We start from the raw sequence: 19,680 nt of genomic DNA on the forward strand, positions 1-19,680 counted from the left end.
AGCAGAAATAACTGTGACCTCGGTAAACCACATGGGAGACATACTGCATCAGATAATCAAGTGATTCATTTAGGAAATAAAACAATGTGACTCCTTTGATGTCAAGTGGTTTTACATGTGCCAATCGGTACATGATGCCATGAATCTAATGCTTGAAGTGGTTGTGAGAAGATTCCGCTATACAGCTGCACAAATTGACACCAAAACAGCAATAAAGCAATGACAAGCTATAATGACTGACTTTAATATGTACATATTTCCATCTGTTTTAATGGCACTGAAGCTACAGCAGTGGTGTTTGGCAGGGGCGCCGGTTAGCGCTCCCACCACATGGCTGCACCGTTTCTGTGCGAAACGGCCCGTTCAGAACTTCTGACAAAAGATTTACAGAGGCTTGCAAATCCTTGGTAAACAAATGGCATAAATGTCCACCCTAACAAGTGATTCACTGTAATATCAATAATACTGTAGCATATTGAAATCTCATGTTTCTTTAAACAATTGAAAATCTATGACATAAGATAAACAAGCAGAATGATTTCACTCTACTGGCACATTTTTCACTTGTTTTTAGAAAAACAAGATTTTTTCTGATTGAATCCCAAATTATAATATATATGTCTATACTAAAATAACAAACTAATTACTTGTTAAAGTGGATATTTATAGCAATGTGCAATAAATACGGCAAATATTTACTTGTAAAGCTTATAACAGGTTGGATCAACACATTTCTGACTCTCAAAAAGGTTCAATTATAAGCTTTACAAAGGTTGTACTGTATTTGTTGCAGGGCTATTATGTCACGGTATATTATTTTGTCCATCCCCTGCATCTCTAACATGCATGTCAGCAAAAGCAAGCTGGTGGCTGGGCGGCTCACACCGACTGGCAGAAGCAGAGAAAGCGGGACTTTAAGAAAAAATGCCCTGCACTGACCATGTGTGCTCGCTGTCTGATTTTCTCCATCGTTGAAACCGGTGCTCTTTGGGTTCCTCCACTGCTGGTGAGCGTAAAATTAATGTGTGTGTTTGAGGGTGTAAGCGACAGGTACACAGTTTCAAAAGGGCTTTATGAAGACCAAATAAAAAATAAATAAATATAAAAAAAAAGAGAAAACCTCACAGGATGTCTGCACTGTAGCGTCACTTCCAGATACGCCAAACAACATTAAGTGTGACGAAACATGCCTACAACAAGGAGAAGGACACAAAAAATACATCCCTTGACTTTCATTTGGCAGCAGATTCCTTTGGCTGTCCGCATAAAATTGGCAGTGTCTTGCTCTTGATCCATAAGCACATGTACACATTCGTTCACGCACCTGCAGATACATACAGTACACGCATACATACACGCCGCACATACATGATGCAGTACATAACATGCACGTACACAGATATAAATACATACAGTTTTTCATTAAATGCACTTCTGTGTCCGCAGCTCTCCGCTTTGAAAATAGGAAGGTGCATAAATAAAACATTCCCAATCGTTATAGAAAAGGTCCATGCATGTCCGGCACCTCTGAGTTCAACTAGACTGAATGTGGAGGAAAATATGAAGGCCATGTGCCATCGGGCTGCATTCCACTCCGTAGAACCAGTTCTTTATTTCTGCTTCTCCCTCAAGAGTGTGTTGTTGTGTCTCCTCTCTCTGGCAGTGGTTTGACAGTATGACAGTATATTTGTCTTTTTTTTTTTCTTTTTCTTTTTTTTTTTAAGTCTCTCACAGATGGGTGCTGTCCTGCGTATCGAACCTGTGGCTCTCTGAGAGCCCGGCATTGCACTTCCTGTTGCTCCCCTGATTGGGTACCAGAGAGAGGGGATCTGGTCTAATCAGGTATCTGCAGATGGGGCACAGACAGGGCAGCAAACAGCATCCTGTAATGTTTTATAGTTTTCACACTGTGCTCATTTTACAGCGCTATCAATTACATTTATGTTTGTGTACTCACACGACATCGTGAAGCTCCAGTCTGGTATCTGGAGAAGGGTTGATAAGGATGTACGACAGTCTGTTCCCTTGGTCTGTCATCCCATCTGACACAGGAAGAAGAGAGGTGAGTGGGGCAGGAAATAAAATAGGCACAGGATATACAGCAGGCTGTGCTACATCCGTGCTCTACAAACAGAATAGAGGCTACGTTACAGTGAGTCATGAGACAGGAAGACAAATTTAGATAAAAATGGAAACAGGCAGAATACATAGAGAGTAACAGACAGTAAACAAACAGTGGGGGAGGAGGCACTCAGATCCTTCACTTAAGTTAAAGCACCAATACAACGATGTAGAAATACTCCATTACAAATAAAGATTCAAATGTTTTCATGTACCAAAAGAAAAAGAAAAATGTGTCCTATGAATGGCATGTTATTTTTTTTATAACTTTATTAGATAGTTAGTACTGATACATTAATATACGTATAGCATTTTATTATTGCAGCTGGTTAAGGTGGAGCAAGTCTTAACTCCTTTATACACAGTTATGTATTATTTTGCTGGATTTTTGGATCTTAAACATTGAAGAATTTAACCTCTTTGACATCTGAAATGAAACAAGGAGTCCAGCCAACCAGACACTGCTTTTTTGTAAGGGCCAAAGGGGCCATAAGCCACAATGGTTGGTCTAATTTTTAATGAGGCATTGTGTTTTTATAACCTTATTGTGTGTTACTTATGTAAATATTCATTTGTATGGTAACTAGTAACAGTAGTTCTGTACTTGAGGTCAGGAGCGGAGTGGCACAGACTTACTGAATCCAGTTGGAGAAAGGCCCAAATGTTTCATCCTCGTTCGCACTAGGGCGTTGAGTTCCTGCCTCTCCGAGCGCCTGAACAAGGTCAGTCTCTGCTGGCTGATCCTCTCTGCCGCACTCCCCGGACCCCCCTTGGCCCCGCTGGAGCCCCGACCTCCCTTCCTGCTCAGCCGCCGTGCCCACTGCATGCTCTTCCTCCGGAGCAGCGGGTGGTCGGAGGAGTGGGAGGAGGTGGAGATGGGCTCCGAGGAGGTGGAGTTACGGTGTGCGCTGGTCCGGGACAACAGGGGCTCTCTGGGTTCTCTGGTGTCCTCGTAGTCCTCCACTGTGATGGATACCTGGGACTGAGACACACACATATAACCGCATATTCACATACACAAACCTTTCATTTCCTCACGTGGTGTAATCAACCTGTTATCACACAGATTTTATTAAATTCTTCACCAGTACTGACTCTGATTTCTCACAATGAAGAGGAATTAATACTTTCTTATCACAGTAGAAATGAATGATGAACAAGATACACTCTGCTGCATATACTGAAGAGTCCAAAAGAACCATCGCACCCCTGGTTTTTCTTTAAGAAATGAATGAACTGTTAATCGCCACTGCACCATGCTTAATATATGATATGACTGTGCATTTGTTTTTTTACTGTTGCAGCCTGTGGAGCTCCTCTGTTTCACATGTCAAAACTAAGACCTGACTGTGTCTTCATAGCTCTGCATCCATTTGTTGGCAAAACATGGACAAATTCAATCAGCATTTGGAGAAATGACTCTATTTAAACGAACCTTATAAGGGGACGTACAGAAATGTTATTGTAGTCAATGAAAGAGAGACATTTTAGTAACTGGGAGCAAAGAGAAAATCTTTTGAGAGTGTGTTTAGTTTAATATATTAACAATAGGGAATTTAAGGAACCATGTGGACTTTAATCTCTTTATATTTGTAGCCCTTCTGCTAGTTAAGTTTAACAAAAATTGTCAGTGTTTTTTACTTTTCTTTCTCTAACTCCTTCTTTTTGTTGGTGTAATGAACATTATAGCCGCTAGGGGTCTACCAGGGCTTTATAGATGTCCTGTTTAGTTTTCTCAGCCAGTCCAGTGACTTCAATCCATTGATTTTTGGCCGCAAATCTGAAAACTAGATCAGAACAGCAGCTGACCTCAGAGACCGGAAGCTTGTGGGCCTCTGTCCGGTAGATGCCGATGGGTATGTCTCCAGTCGAGGAGCACAGTTTCTGGTAGAGCCTGCCGTAGGTGCGGATCCACAAGTCATCCTCTGTGATTTTCATCTAGAAAAACAAACAAAACAATCATCAGCCTCAGAGGCACTTGGCTGTCCGCACAGACTGAATTTGTGCTCAGCTACTTACTGCACAGAGGAAACCTGAGCCGGGCATGGAGTCTAAACCCAGCAGCAGCCTGGTGATGGAGATCATGTAGTCCTTCACAAATGACTGGAGGGACAGCACAGCAAACAAGTCGGCAAGAATAGATCACATTTGGCGTTTTTTGCAACACTGAGGAGAAGCATTTCTTTTTGTTATTCAGTGGGAGGAATCTTTGAGATACCTGGTAGAGCAGAGTGTCCAGCATGCTGACACTGAACACCTTCCCTGCAGCGAAGGGCAGGCGGAACATAAACACCAGGTTGGACCCTTTCTCCCTTTCCTTCTGCAGAGCAATCGCACACACACATGCACGCACGCACGCACGCACGCACAACCGAACACACACACACACACAGACACACATACATACACGGATTACACTAGCCCTTGAAGAGATGAGATGATGTAACAGAGATAGTAGAGACGATGTGTTGTAAGCTTCATCAACAGTGTATTTTTTCATTTTAAAATTAATTTACAAAGTCAATGGCTCAAGTCTGTCCCAGAATACACTGGGCTGAAGGTAATACTTTTATTCTTATATCCTGGTCAGCGTTCCCACTACATTTGACCTGCATATTAATGTAATGATCATGATCATGCGAGGGAAAGGCTGGATATCCAGCAAAGGTCATTCCTGCTGTGAGGAAACACTGCTAGAAACTTCACAAACAGTCATCTCATAATAATGCTAATGCCAGATCGAAATTCGTTTTAAGATGTGGTGTCAAGCAGAGACTAATTTACTGATTTGTTGATAAATGTTATTGATGCCTGCGGGGGGAATTCATTAGCTGCCACACAGTGAACAGCAGTCATTTAAAAAGGCAAGTAGCAGTGCGGTGTAAAGAACAAAAGGCACAAAGGCTATAATCAGTTACAAATGTTCTCTGGAAACTTTACTGTAGATGTGACAAAAGATCTGTGCAGCTTATCACATTAAAACAAAGCATCATGAGCTGCCCTTCAATGGATGTACGTATGTCTAAATCCACTCTTTCATAATGCAATACGGTCTGTTGAGTTTCTCCTCATTGTTCTACCATTACGACCTCTGAAGGAAATGAGGGAGAAATGAAGTGGAGGTGTGAGGGTGTGAAGCTTTTACCTTTTCCAGTTTGGACAGAGCCAGAGAGTAATGGTCTTTGACTTTGAACTGCATGAAGCGCATGTTGGCTGGGTGCGTGAGCTCCGTGATGATACTAAGAGCTGGGAATAGTCTGAGAGGAAGAAGAAGAAGCACAGAGATAATGGATAACAAAAAAAAAAACCAAAAAAAAAACCAACTCACTCTAAGCCAATGTGTGAGATTGCAGAGCAAGTTTGGGCAAAGCAGACCTGAAGAGGGTCTGGACATTGACGATGGTCTTTGCATCAGCCATGTAGTCCTCCTCTGCAATCATGGAGCTCTCTTTGTCAACCACCACCATGGTGTCGGCAAAAGTCACCCCACATCGAAGCAAACTGTCCAGACTGGAGGGAGTGAGATGAGAAAGCATAGGACCGTGTTGAAGGGCAGGAAGGATAACTCAAAGAGAAATCTATGTCATTTGGGAGGCGAAAAAGCACCTGAATGAATAAAGACTAAGGAAATAGTAGCAGATGAAAAAGAGGAAGACAAATGGAAATGGAAATAGCCTATGGCTTTGGTTTTTCTTACTTGTCGATGGAGCCCACTGTGTAGAACACCATGGGGAACCAACAGATTGCCTCCAGGAAGTCTGCTTCAGGTCTGAACCAATCAAAACACAAATGGGCTTGAGAGTCTCACCAGTAGAGATGCACACATGCCATGATGAAGAGAGACAAACAGAGAAACACAGAGAGAGACCCCCCACAACCCCCAGCCTGACCTCAGTCAGCCTGAGAAATACAACACAGCCAAACTGCCTTCAGAGAAAGCTGAAAATATCAGCACTACGCTGGAGTGACTCAGCATTTTATTGCTTTTTTTATTGGATTCCACTCTCATTTGGCTGACTGCGCTTGTGTACCAGCTACAAAAAAAAAAAACACACGACACAGGCGGGGTTGTGGAGCGCCTTGTCCTGAAAGCATTCACCATTTCACAAATCATGTTTACTGTGAACTCTAATAGCTCAGATCTTCTCCTCCAGTGGCTATTTAAGGAGTAACCTGTTTTACCATCATTCGACACATCACATGTGTCCTTACACGCTCTCCAGCAGCAGCACAATGGGGTTGAGCTCCTTCCTGGGTCGGTAGTAGGCCCGCAGAGGCACGATGAAGTTGTAGAGACCGTTCCCTGCGCTCTCCGCAGACACGATGATCAATTTGTTTTTGAAGCCGTAGGAGCGGGCATCCTCAAAAGGGATGTGGTGACAAGCCTAGGAGAGACAGAGAGCAGAAGGTGACGGCGATGTGAATTTGTCAAATAAAGACAGCATGACATTTAAATCCCATACCTTGTCCATACGCAGGCAGCAGAAAGGCATCTTTTCTTGAAGGAGGTGGCACAGTGCAGGAGAGCTGCCGATGTACGGAGAGTTCAGCGGGTACCCCTTCACCCACCTGCGGCACAAGCCCACAGTTACCTCTGAATAAGCTCACATGTCAACATTCAAACAGCATCCTCACTACGTACTCGCACTGTCGGCCCCACCAGTGGGCACTCTCGTCCCTGTCGCAGTCCTCCTTGCCCTCCTCTCCTGCCTCGTCCTCTGATTGGTCTCCCAGCAGGTCAAAGGTGGGGTTGTTGACTCCATCTACCAGCTCCAGGACGGGGGCGATGCTGTGCCGTCGCTCCTCGGCTGAGTCTCCCATGGCAGGCAGGGCCAAGGTGTTAGCGCCCCCCACCTCCGTCCTGGAGCTGCTCCTGCTCCCTCTTCCGCTGCCCAGCCCCGTGCTCCCCGGGTCCTGGCCTTCCGGGCTGCTGTCGCTTGAGTCCTGCAGGTCGATGGCCACTGTGCCTGAAACATACACACAAAACCACAGCGATTATCAAGGCAGAGATGGAGCAAACAGTTCAAAGACAATGCATGGTGCATCTGCACAGAAACCCATACAGCAGTGAGAGCTTTGAAAAGCAGTGAGCTTGGCAGTTTCATTGTTGTCCAGCAGGTGGTGTGTTTGTAGAACCACCGTATCTGACATTTCGGTTCATTTGGCAGTTGCTCTTATCAAGTGTGACTTATAATCAGATAAATGTTAATTCCTCTGTAAAAGCATGCATATTTTTAGTCACTCAGATTGGTTATAAATGTGAGAACTGCATAATTCTGGCAACTGCTGTGTAGGACAGTTTAATAACGGGTTTATGCGTTTGACCAACACAGAAAATGGAAGGTCAGTGTGTAAATGCTACGCCGTATTTGTGCCCGTGCCCATCTGACTGACCCATGCTGGCGATGATACTGTGGACTGGCAGACGGGTGAGTCCATGGTAGATGGTTTGGTGTACTCCCCTGGCGTTTCCTCCTGTGCCACCCCACGATGGCTCCCTCCGGCCTCTGACGAATGCTGAGTTCTCTTCTTTGGAGATGTTGATGTAAAAGCATATGTCCGAGCCCCCCATGATGTGGCAGGGACCGGGGTTCAGCAGGATGTTGGTGTTGTCCAGTCTGCGTACTCCAATCAAACACACTCCATACCTGTAGCCACAGAGAAAAGATCAGCTCGGTGCAGGTTGGTATGTGTGTGTGTGTGTGTGTGTGTGTGTGTGTGTGTGTGCGTGTTCTCATTTCTTAGCCCTTTTCACATGACTTACTTTTTGTGAGCATGAAAGGAGGCAAAGGTGAAACTCTTGCCCTGGTATTCCCCAAAGAATTTACTTTCCTCCAGGCGAATGTGATGCACCTCATTGGCTGAGCAGCGGCGGTAGGTTCGGTGCCACTGGTCCGCCGAGCACGCACCGCCCTCCCTGAGACAGAAGAAGAGGATTGATTGGCTATGTGGCCATTGACCTTTAAAACACATAACACAAAGCGTCTAGCTCAGCACCAGGGCCACATCAGAGGCTTTGCAACTCAAGGCTGCAGAGGTAACATCTAGCATCCCTGTCAGAGCTGTTGATCAATACTTCAATCAGCACACGGATGTAGGCAAGGACACCCAGCCCGTATGAACAGATGCACACATTCATACAGTTAAGTGGGCAACAGTTCTCTCGGGGGGATAAGGCTTTACACGCGGAGGCTAAAGGAGGTGACAACAGGAAACAAGGTTGTGGGGGCAGTGTGAGTGTGGGTGGCCGGCTACAAAGACTGCATTATATAAACAAGTGTTAGAGCGAATTTGCAGTTTACAGGAGCTAAGTGCACGGCAGGGGAGGAGGACTACAAATCCTAGTCATGTAGCATTGTCACAGCCAACAAACCAAATGGCACTGGTCCAGATACAGAAGCATACTTATGAAACACCCTGCGTTTGAATGTTGAAGTCACTGGCCACCGATTCTTAAGTATTTCATTTAGTATCCTTTACACATAAATGCTTGCATTTCACATATAATCAAAGAGTTTATCTTTTTTACGTTTCTTGGCTATCCATATTGAAATAGTTCTATTGTACTCCCTTTATGTACAAGCACTACCGAAACAAACCTATAAGCACAGAAACAATATTGACATAGATTAGGTTGTTGTCTTTCTTTTATCTAATCTAACCTAAGACTTCGACTTTAGCAATGATCGTAGGTTTGTTTTTTTTATGGTCACTTCTGCATGAAGTGATGAACTGAAACTTGTGAATGCACCAGCAAATAAAACAGGGACTCAGTCACATTTAATCTTTTGCCTCTCTCCCATAGATCTGTGTAAAGCTTCATAAACATAACATGCTGTCTGCAGTTTACCGATGTCACACGCCCTGGTTTTTATGTATTCCATGTATTTCTAATGTAATTCAAACAACTTGAAACCATTTAGAACAACTGAAAAGTTTTGCGATTTTGATCAGAATAAATGAATCTTCTGACCGCATTTCCAAAATAACAAGCTTCTTTTTTATTTTGCAAAATCTCCACACACAATCACAGAGCCCAGCATGCCAACTATGGCAGCTGACAGGGGATTTGGGGGCGAACATTGAGCACAAATGTGGCACACAATGCCTGGGTGTGAATACGGATGAGATGCATCCTACCTGTTGAGGGCTTGAAAGGCTCCTACACGTTGCTTGAAGGCTTCTTGGGGTGCCGTTCTGAAAAAAAAAAGAGTGACATTGAGGAGGAAGGAAGCACCTGGTTTCGTTCACTATATCGACTGTATATTTGACTGTTAGACATAAAGAATCCAATAGAAAGAGAAATAAAAGGAGAGTACTCACTGTCCTCTGGAGGAGTGGATCAATAGAGTGATGAGTGTCGAGGTACCAGGGCACACACAGTTTAAAGCCAGCATGGCATATTTAAACTCCTCTTCACACACAACATGATCTGCAGAGACAGGACACAAGACGGTCACAGGGACCGAGGTCACGTACGCCTCGGCAAAACACAAACAGTCACATTGTGCTCCATAAAAGATTCAACTCTCAGCCGAACAACACTGCAGTGAATATGAATGTGCTGTTGGAAAAGACTCTAATGGCCTTGGTGTGTATGCGTGTGTGTGGGTGAGTGACAGGGGAAGCTGGCTTAATCTACATGAATGGGTCAGGGTCTACAATTAATCAGGTCCCTCAAAAGGGTCAATTCACTAAGGTCACAAAAACGAAAAAACACATTTTCTTCGTTACTCCCAGTGGTATTTATCCATATAGAGAGAAAAAAGAATTTCTTTTGTGGTGCTCAAGTTCAGGCTGCAATAACTATTTTACTGTTTTTTCTTTTGATTCATCATTTATGTTGTCAAACAATAGTTAAAAAATCCCAGAGCCCAAGGTGATGTTTACAAATTAGCTTTTTTTTTATATCCAACCATCAGTGCAAAACCCAAAGATATTCATTTAACAATGATATAAAACAGCGAAGAACAGAACATTTGAGAAGGTGGCAGCGGTTACTAATTGCCATTTTTGCACAAAAAAACAGACAAACTAATTATCTGAGATGTTATTGGTTATTTTTCTGCTAACTGACCATCAGTGAATTAAGTACACGTTTCATCAGTGGCTCAGTCACTGAAAAACAAAATCTGAGAAACTCAACAGTAACGTGTGTTTGCATAATCAATGTCCTGGTTAATCAGAATAATCCATAAAGTGGACAGTTTTCACTTTCATTGGGAGAAATATTCCCAAGAAACTGTGGCTCATACAAACTTATTCCCTACCTACAGTATATTAGTCAGGGCTCTGAACAAGGCCCAGAAAATTTGGGCCGACCTGAGGCACCCTTTGTTCAGGGAGTTCATACTGCGTCCGTCTGGTCGCAGGTACAGACTGCGAAGATGCAGAACTAATAGATTTAAGAACTCTTTTGTCCCTGCTGTTATTGGTTTCTTAAATAACTAATAATAACTTTTTTACCACTTTGTTTATTCAACAATTTGTAGTATTTATTGCACTGGATTTCTTTTATATTTATTGTTTAGAATCTATTTGATGTACTGTTTCTGTGAACGCACTGTTTCTGTGAGTGTTTGTGTGAGTCATTGTTTTACTGTAGTCGAACGCTATTGTTTGTGATCTATTTGGCAACTGCTGGCTGAACAACAATAACCCCTCGGGGGTTATAAAGATATTTCAACCTTTCGGCCTTTCAATTTAAGGAGGTTATGGATTTTCTTTAGGAGGTTGTACTGGCCAAGGACGAGGTTGTAGAGGTTTTTTTTTAGAGGGCTCTTGGAGTTGAGGTCCTAGTAGTCCTTCAGAAGATTTCTAGTGGGCCTTTATGGGATTTTAAGGGGTCCGCTAGGTGGTTAAACAGCTATGGGGTTCGGGTTTGGGAGATTTTGAGGTGATGTGTTAGAAAGCTTTCTCTGCCACCATCAGCAAAATGCCAAGTGAGGGAATGTCCTTTAGGAGATCGCTGTTCATCCCTCCAGTAGAGTTCAATACAAAATTTTATGACACTGCAGATCTTCTGGAGGCTCGTGGTGGAACATCACCGGACTGTCACGCTTTGGTTTCTTTTCCATCTGTATGTCACAGATTAGTTAAACAGACAGCCGTGTCAAAAAATCCTCCATCATCCTCCTCGCCCTGTGCAGACACATCCCCCGTTTTCCTCCTTTGGGATCAATTTTATGTCGCCGCTGTGGCTTCACCTTGCAGTTTTTTTGGAGGTGATGGGAAGACCTAGCAACAGGCCAGTGGTTCAGTGTCAGCTTTATTGAACCACCTTTGACTAACATCGTCGAACACTGAACACAGCCCTGCCTGTGACCAACCCGAACCGAACTGAACAGATGACAGTCTCTCATTGACCTGTTGCCACACACACACACACACACACACACACACACACACGCACAGCCCCGTCTTAGAGTGGAAAAACCAATAGAGCGATTAATGTTTGCAGTAAGCCAATCAGTGAATCAGGCCCAGGGAGCATCTATTTCCCCTGCTGTCGTAATTCTTGATTGCATTATCTTAAGTGATGAGCGCACAGGCAAATTAGGGCTCGAGCTGGGTCCGAAAAGAACAATATGTGCTCTGCATTAGGAAAATAATTGGTGACAAACGCCAGAGCCTGACATGAATTATCAAACTCAATCAGCTGCCAGTCTGAGTAACATGAGGCCAGCTGAATGTAAATGCAGTAAATTAGTCGGGTCTGTGTGTGTTGAAGCCGGGCGGGTGAAAGAAAGTGCCAATGTTCTTTCGGCTAAGAACAGTACATCATAATGCAGCTCACACGCAAACACACACACACACACACACACACACACACACACACACACACACACACACACACACACCCACACACACACTCATACACACAGTAGCCCCTTGCTGTTCAGCCTGTGAATTACTTTCAAAGCCGAAGCTTTTACAGAGCGTTGGGCATCTGAAGCTTGTGGAGGAAAAGACAAAAATACTGAGGTTGTATCTACGCAGCAACAGCATTCATTATTGTCACACACACATTCCTCTCTGTCTGGCTCTTACACACACACACGCACATACACACACACACACACACAATTTCCACTGTCCTTCTTGCACCTCTTTTCACCAGTGTGATCCCTTTGCTTCCCGTCTTCTTCTCTGCTTACCCTCCACCACAGCCCTCCATCCATGCCCTCATTCCCTTCAGGTGCCTGGACCCAGACCAGGAGAGAAACCAATTACCGACCTCGGCACACTGTGCATATACACACACACACACACACACACACACACACACACACACACACACACACACACACACACACACACACACACACACACACACACTGTATCTTTTTGTTGCCCAGGCTTAAAAGATCCAGGTTTTTGGACCCGTCTCTTCAAGCCACAAGTTGTTTTCTGTGTGTGTTATTGTGTGAAAATGTGGTCGTTTGCACCCTCTCCAGAGTGATATTACAACCTGAACACAGGTCCACCGGTTGGGCTAATTAAATCAGTAGACCCTTATTGTTTTTTTATTAGTGAGCTGCTATCAATGCCATGCCAGGACGGCGACGTGCTATTGTTGTTCAAAATATAAACTGGGGAGATAATCAATCCACACGCTGTACCCAGTTTGGTTTGGTTACTCGAACGCCTCAGGGTTTCCTGCTCTGCTGCAGCATCATACCGACAGATTTTTTTCTAATGAACGCTGGGCTGTTATTACGCTATTCCTGCGGATCAAATTAAATCTTGCATCTCTTGCTCATTAATGCCTCCCACACTCGCACTTAGTGAGTGTATTCCAAGTGGTGTCAAAACATGGCATCTGCACTTACAGTAATGCCCCATGTGACTGACTGCATGATGATTTGCTCTCAGAGTCTACCAGCAGCGACTCAGGGTTAGAGGGACATTAAAGTCAGTTGATTATGAACTTTGCTTTCTTCAGAGTCATTTGTTTTGAGTGATTAAAGAGGCACTTTAAGTTTCATTATACTTCTGCAGGGAATTTCTGTTTCAGCACTGAAAGGCTGTTGTGTCGGCGAGGGAGTGGCTGTCGGGTATTTCATCCAACACTGTGCAATTCACATACATGTTACAACTGTGTGACTCCAAGGACAAGAGCACGAGCTTTAACCCCACACGGCTTAACTGATAATCATATAATACAGCCAGCGTTGTCATGGATGAACATGAATTTATCTTTCTGCCGAACAATTCCTGCTTCCCTAATAACAAAGGCCTCAGCCTGGCTGTGGCAGTGACGTGTTTAAACAGCACTGCAGGGGCAAGAGAGGATTGCCTTCGGGGGCAGCTTTAGTGCCAGGTTAACGCAGCAACAGAACTCATCAAAAGAAGGGGATTTTCTTTGCCAAGGTAGCAAAGTCAAACGTTAATCATTGATAGAGACAGCTGGGATGAGGGCGGCGAGCTAGAACTGAGTTTGACATTCTCCAGGGCTGTAGGCAGAGGGATGTGTGAGAGAGAGAGAGAAGAGGAGAGGGTGAGAGCGAGTTTTTTTATTTCCTCTTCTTTCACTCGTAGATGATTGACTGCCGTCTTCTGTTGAGCAGGAGAAGAAGGGACGCTCTCCAAAAGGCAATGTAAGAACTCACAGATACCCCTCAGAAGGCTTACAGCCAAGCCGCCGCCAATCTGTCCGGCACTTCTTCACGGGTGGGAGGGCAGAGAGGCCCGCTGCTGCACTAGCACACTTTTTTAAGTCTTACAAACTCAGGTGGAAAATGTGACACGAGAGCTGATGACACACACTGGAAATAAAGTGCAGACAGGACAGCTCAGTTTCCCATGGCGGCGCAAATGCAACCCTGCAGTCGCAGAATAAAAATATTTGTCTAATCATCCATCATGATGAGTGACAACACAATTCCAGTCAAAAGCTGAACAAATTGGGCACCAGCTGTCATCCCATTATTTCCTGCGTCCCGATGTGATCAAACAGCAGTAGTGGCATCCAACAGCACATGAAAACCTTTAGCTGATACCTAAAGTCACTGCCAGTGTGTTTGACTTCCCGCTCACTGCTTACCTGCAAATTTGACGTGGAACTTGTTCTCTGGCTTGAGAATCTGCACGTAGAGGGGGCAATTTGGAGCGAAGTCTTTCACTGCCCAGGCTCGGAGGATGGTCTGATGATCCTGAGAAAATTAGAGACAGAGTGGAGTGAGATGGATTGGAGTGAAAACAAGGGGGAGAGAGAGAGAGAGAGAGAGAGAGGGAGAGGTAAAGAGGAATAGAGGTAGAAATCCATCGTTAGCAGCATCAGATTGTAGCTCCTCTCTAATAATCCTCTTAAACAGCTGACGGCACAGAGCAACTGAAGGGCCCTCGCAACAATTCAGACTAATGCAATTCTGACATCTTAGAAGAAGTAGTCAAGGCTGCACCAAACATGTGGCGAGGCCATGGAGAGGGAACTGAGTAAAACTGGTGGTGCTAGATGAATCATGGGATCATCAACGTCAGTAGGATTCATCCTCTTGGGACCATGAATGTCCCATTGAAAAATAAAATTGATAAAGATTCATCCAATAGTTGTTGAGATGTTTAAGTTTGGACCAAAGTGTCAGTTTTCTTAAAATAGAATAGATGACTACTTTTGGTTCCCTACCTTGACACACTTGTCATACAGGTGATTTGATTTGATGTTACATGAGGTCACTTCCACGTTTTCACATAAAGTTGCTTTGGTGTTTAGTGCTTAGAGATTTCTGAGAAAAATGCTGTTTTTCACACATGCCTGTTTATAGTGTCATTTTAATGTCAAGCCTGGGTTTCTTTGACTCTCAGTTTCAGTTGTTTTTACTGTGCAATTAATATTTTAGTGGAAAATCTTAAAAGAAAATAAAGCAACAAGCCAATCAGCCAGTGCAGCGAGCTAAATCCACTTGTATGAAATCCTGCTTTAATGAATTTCTATGAAGTGATGTTCTGAAAAAAAGCAGTTCACTCCAGAAAAATACAACCACTCATTTTTGGTTTAAGAAAAACAAAATAAGATCAGGCAAGAAGACTTAATGTGGATGTTTTGCAGTGTGAGGAGTCATGGCGATACAGCAAAGCAGTAAGGGACGTACAGCAGCAATGCGGTCCACTTCAAACCGGTTACTGAGGATAAAGCAGGCCTCAGCATCGTCCATCCTGCAGGCAGTTAGTAGAGCATGTGGCCATCGGAGCAAAAGAGACAGATGTATAAAGAAAGAAAGAGAGAGAGAGAGAGAGAGAGAGAGTCAGAGAAGTGATGAGAGGAGAAGACACAGCAAGGAGGGTGTTGTCATGTTATTGAGGGAGAGGACAAAAGAGAAAAAAAGCAAGACAATAGAACAACAAACGAACCAATGTGTCTTTCAAGCCTACGCCATTTATGGATGAGATGGTAGGAGGCGAGGAGACAGAGAGATTAAACAAACAGGCTTTCGCTCCTTTTCTTTCCTTGTGACAAAGCCAGTTTAAGGTGCTGTATTATCAGAAGCCAGGGGGTAAACAATAAGCAATATGGCTTGGCTATGACTGTGATTGCAGCTGTTACTGCAGCCTGTAGGTGATTTAGGTATTAATTATGAGCTCCAGCATCGACATGTGGGGCACAGACAGACAGACAGACAGACAGACAGACAGACAGACAGACAGACAGACAGACAGACAGACAGACAGTGTACATCCTAAAGTAAATACATGTCTAAAATCAGACAAATATCTTAATGCTAGATTCTGGATTATTGTAGTTTTGGTCACAGTGACTCACTTGGCCCTCATCAGGTCTTGGTCTTTGAGGGCAGACCCCTGCAGGTAAATGACTCTCTGGGCCCACAGGGGTACATGAAGGACCCTCCTGACCTGGACATCCATCTCCGCTGGGCACAGGATCACCACATAATAGTCCTACACACACACACGCACACGCACACACACACACACACACACACACACACACACACACACACACACACACACACACACACACGCACACACTTTTATTGAACAAGGAAATACGCACACATTGACTCACCCTCAACCAAACACACACATCTGCTCCTACATGAATAAGATATCAGTTTGATCTGTGCTATTGCTGAATTAATCTTCTGCCTTAACCTCAGCTGCTCGTTCTCCTGGAGAGGATTACAGACCAGAATCGCACGCAAAGACCCCCCCCCCCAAAACACCCTCTTGTCCTACTGAAAACCACTTGGAAGAGACCTGTAGGCGGGGGTGAGCGAAGAACTCATTGAGGAAGTCCATGAGGAGGTCGATCTTGAGACAGCTGACGCACAGCACCACGTGCTTCTCCGTCTGCGCCCTGTAGCGGCTGTAGTTCCCCCCGGACTTCTGCCGCTCCATCCACAGAAAGGCCAGCTGCTCGAACTGCATCCATCACATTCAACAGACGGAAATTGGATTAAGTCGGCTGAAATGCAGGGCGGAGCCAGGTGGTATATGAAAAGAAAACAATGCCTCATACTGTACAGTGTTTCCGTTTGATTAGGGAGAGTGTTTTGATGGAACTAAGATAAGTGGAGGTTTGGTTCAGGATGTGGCTGAACGGGGTTGTGATAGCAGAGATTACCAGGGGAAGGTAGGTAATGGAAATAAGTGAAGTAAGTAAGGAGAATGGTCAGGTGGATAGATGGGTGGTGGGAAGTGTTTTAATTTTACAGATTGAAGAGATGCAAGAAAGAGTATGATTTTAAAGATTTTCGCTGAAATATACACAGATAATTTACACTGAATATATTAGATTAAATGTTAGCATGAATTAGCATAAATCATGTATTTACCGCTGCAGACTGTACAGTAAAAAATGCCCTTTTCTAACAGGCAGAGATAAGAAAAAATGTCTGTGACAGAAAATGGTGAGAAAAAATAGCAGCGATCTTAAGATAATGTACTGTTTGAATTGTTTAAATTACATCACGCTTTTGTTGAGAGGGTCATTTTAAAATCATATCTTGACCCTAGTGTTACTATCTAGACTTCAATCCTGGGTAAGGTGAGTGAAATAAAAACCACAAATTATGAGCTCTCAGTTAAAAATTCAGTTAGTGGCAGAGGCTTTCTATTGTTCACTCTCTGAATACCCAGCATGCACCTCTCTCCTCATTAACACTGAAAGTTACATTTTTATTTTTCTCCTCATTCTGGTCTGGCAAGAACCATAATGATTCAACTTCATCTCAACTCAAGTAAGTAGGAAAAACACAGTTCCCCAATAATCCAAACTATCGCTTTCATACACAAGTGGCGTTGCGACTCCTGTTGGTAATAACACACACACATTTCGCTCGTGAACGGAGCTCAGTACACTCAGTTCGTTTGTGTCGTGTGCTGTTTTTGTCTGTGACGTCATCATTTTGCCTTCGATAAATTTGCTCCATTTAATGCTGAGTGATAATGTCAGCTCGTTAAAGCTGGAAATCATCATACACATCCGTATGACAACGTAGCTGTATTCAGAAATCATTTGTGTACAGCCAGTTCTCGATAGCACAAACTGTGGACTTGTGATGTAACAATCGAACCTCTATTTTAGTGTGTCCAGATTTCTTTTGAGTAAAGTCTCCAAACTGGTGAAACTGAATTAACAGGAACAAATTACCTAAATGGTTGACTTTTCATCTTATTTTCAAATCAATATCCTTTTAAGGTTCAAAATGACACAAAATGACTTCAGGAGGGGCATTTCCTGTTGTGCTGTAATGTGTTGTTTTCAGTTACAGGAACCAATCGAGACAGCAATAAGAAAAAGACAGTGGTTGAATCCTGATGTGCTCTGTGGCTCCCCTGTGCAGCCTGGAGACCGGTGGTGGCAGGACTCACACACACACACAGGGTAGGGGGTTTGGGTTGGGACTAAGGGGGGGAGCCAGTTTCTAAATGTCAAAGGGTATTTATGGATGAAAGATGGGGAGAGGGAGTGGGGAGGATGACATGGCATCCATGTTGATGATGCACAGATCGCCATTTCTTTCATGAGTCAGCTCATGAAAGTTCTGCAAAAGTATCTTCATGCTCATCTCCTTTGTTGGTGTCAAGATTTATGTGAAGGTTTTCGTTCAAACCTTTACATTTAATAGCTGGTTGATCAGTAGGATGTAGGATGCAGCCCTAAACCTACTGCAATTAAAAACAAAAGAAAAGCTATCAAAGTTGTGTAGTGTCATTGCAAATAAATCCAATTTGCAACAAGACAAGACTGGCAGTAAACCAAATCACTTGTGAATTGGTCATGAGTTGTGTGTGTGTGTGTGTGTGTGTGTGTGTGTGTGTGTGTGTGTGTGTGTTAGATTCCCTCCTGTAACTGCAGGTACAGCACATACACACGGAGGAAATTCCACCTGTTGGCACTTTCACATCTTTTGGTAGACACACACAGGTACCGCTGGGATAAAAGGTTTGCACAAATATGAGGGACAATCATTAGGATACAGGTGGAACTGTCATGTTTGTCAACGTGTTTTTAGCAGTCCCTGCACAAATGTGTGTAAACCCTGTCCCTGTCGTTCTCCGTCACAAGCTTCCCTCTGCGGAGCAGCTAAATGACAGGAGAGGGATTCGGGGAATTGAGAGAGTAAGAAAGACACTCTCACTGGTCTCTGAATAAAAATAATGTTGTAAATCTATGTAGGATGCAATGACTCATCATATTATTGTACAAGGGGGGGAAATATAAGAATTATTAGTCAAAACTTTATTGTAATGAACTTTTACCAAAGAAAACAAATTGGGTTTTGCAGGTTCCAAAGACACAGTGTTTCAGTGGCCTTCAAGGATCCTTGACTCATTGAACAAAAATAGTTTTTTGGGTCATACTAAACTTTCTAAGTTTTCTGTTACATGTCATATTTGTTGTGTGGCATTACACCAGGGTTATACTTTCACCATCCGCTATAGGGTCCGTGTAATGTAAATGTATTTATCGGATGGTGTGTGTGAGGCTCTGGCGCGGATATCCACGTAACCTCTACGCAACAAGGGCACCAACTGCGCATGCGCTGGAAAACAAATATGGACGCTGAGTTTGAAGAGAGGCCGCTACCATCACCGCTACAGTTCATCTCTCTATTCACCTCTACAACCAAATGTGTAGTAATTCTTCTTGCATGTATGATGCCATTTTTGTGTGATTTGTAGTGAGCATGCACCGAATACGTAGTCAATGATCTGCTGTGGAGTAAAAGATTAAAGACAACTACGCGTTTGTGGTGTCCGCAGCTGTATGTGTCCGCAAGTGAGTATAATCCTTGTATTAAAGGTTATCATCATTGTTTCCCACCTGGATGGGGAGCACGATGAGCGCCACAAAGATCATGATGACCACCAGGAGCTGCGAGGGCCAGATCTGGGGGGTGACATCTCCGAAGCCCACTGTGGAGAAGGTGACCACGCAGAAGTAGAGCGAGTCAAACAGGGTCAAGTTGTTGCCCGCTCTTTCGAGGTGTTGGATACCGCAGATGCTGAAGGAGGTGGGCAGGAGGGTGGGAAAAATGGAGAAAGAAAGAAAAGAAAGTGAGAATCACTGAGGAATAAGACTCCACGTGTTGG

The 19,680-nt window shown here is 43.9% G+C and overlaps 1 protein-coding gene across 2 annotated transcripts in view; it reads right to left on the reverse strand.

Moving 5' to 3' along the window:
• Window positions 1-271: 271 nt before the first annotated feature.
• The window catches only part of LOC111227078 (potassium channel subfamily T member 2-like), a 35,257-nt gene continuing 15,848 nt past the window's right edge, over window positions 272-19,680 (reverse strand). Inside the window, exons 9-29 of one of the 2 annotated variants that reach the window (XM_022752464.1) lie at window positions 19,412-19,592; window positions 16,339-16,503; window positions 15,884-16,020; window positions 15,216-15,279; window positions 14,168-14,276; window positions 9,445-9,553; window positions 7,886-8,038; window positions 7,516-7,769; window positions 7,053-7,088; window positions 6,819-7,001; window positions 6,585-6,715; window positions 6,334-6,506; window positions 5,819-5,890; window positions 5,497-5,631; window positions 5,267-5,378; window positions 4,340-4,441; window positions 4,141-4,224; window positions 3,931-4,059; window positions 2,758-3,103; window positions 1,958-2,042; window positions 272-1,846 (exon numbers count right to left, since the gene is read on the reverse strand). In XM_022752464.1, the coding sequence (XP_022608185.1) occupies window positions 1,729-1,846; window positions 1,958-2,042; window positions 2,758-3,103; window positions 3,931-4,059; window positions 4,141-4,224; window positions 4,340-4,441; window positions 5,267-5,378; window positions 5,497-5,631; window positions 5,819-5,890; window positions 6,334-6,506; window positions 6,585-6,715; window positions 6,819-7,001; window positions 7,053-7,088; window positions 7,516-7,769; window positions 7,886-8,038; window positions 9,445-9,553; window positions 14,168-14,276; window positions 15,216-15,279; window positions 15,884-16,020; window positions 16,339-16,503; window positions 19,412-19,592 (2,878 nt within the window). In that variant the 3' untranslated portion in view covers window positions 272-1,728. The remainder of the gene's footprint in view (window positions 1,847-1,957; window positions 2,043-2,757; window positions 3,104-3,930; window positions 4,060-4,140; window positions 4,225-4,339; window positions 4,442-5,266; window positions 5,379-5,496; window positions 5,632-5,818; window positions 5,891-6,333; window positions 6,507-6,584; window positions 6,716-6,818; window positions 7,002-7,052; window positions 7,089-7,515; window positions 7,770-7,885; window positions 8,039-9,444; window positions 9,554-14,167; window positions 14,277-15,215; window positions 15,280-15,883; window positions 16,021-16,338; window positions 16,504-19,411; window positions 19,593-19,680) is intronic. The other variant, XM_022752465.1, reaches the window with a different exon arrangement.

The sequence above is a fragment of the Seriola dumerili genome, unplaced genomic scaffold (genome assembly GCF_002260705.1).
Source record: "Seriola dumerili isolate Sdu_G_001 unplaced genomic scaffold, Sdu_1.0 BDQW01000169.1, whole genome shotgun sequence".
Classification (NCBI taxonomy): domain Eukaryota; kingdom Metazoa; phylum Chordata; class Actinopteri; order Carangiformes; family Carangidae; genus Seriola; species Seriola dumerili.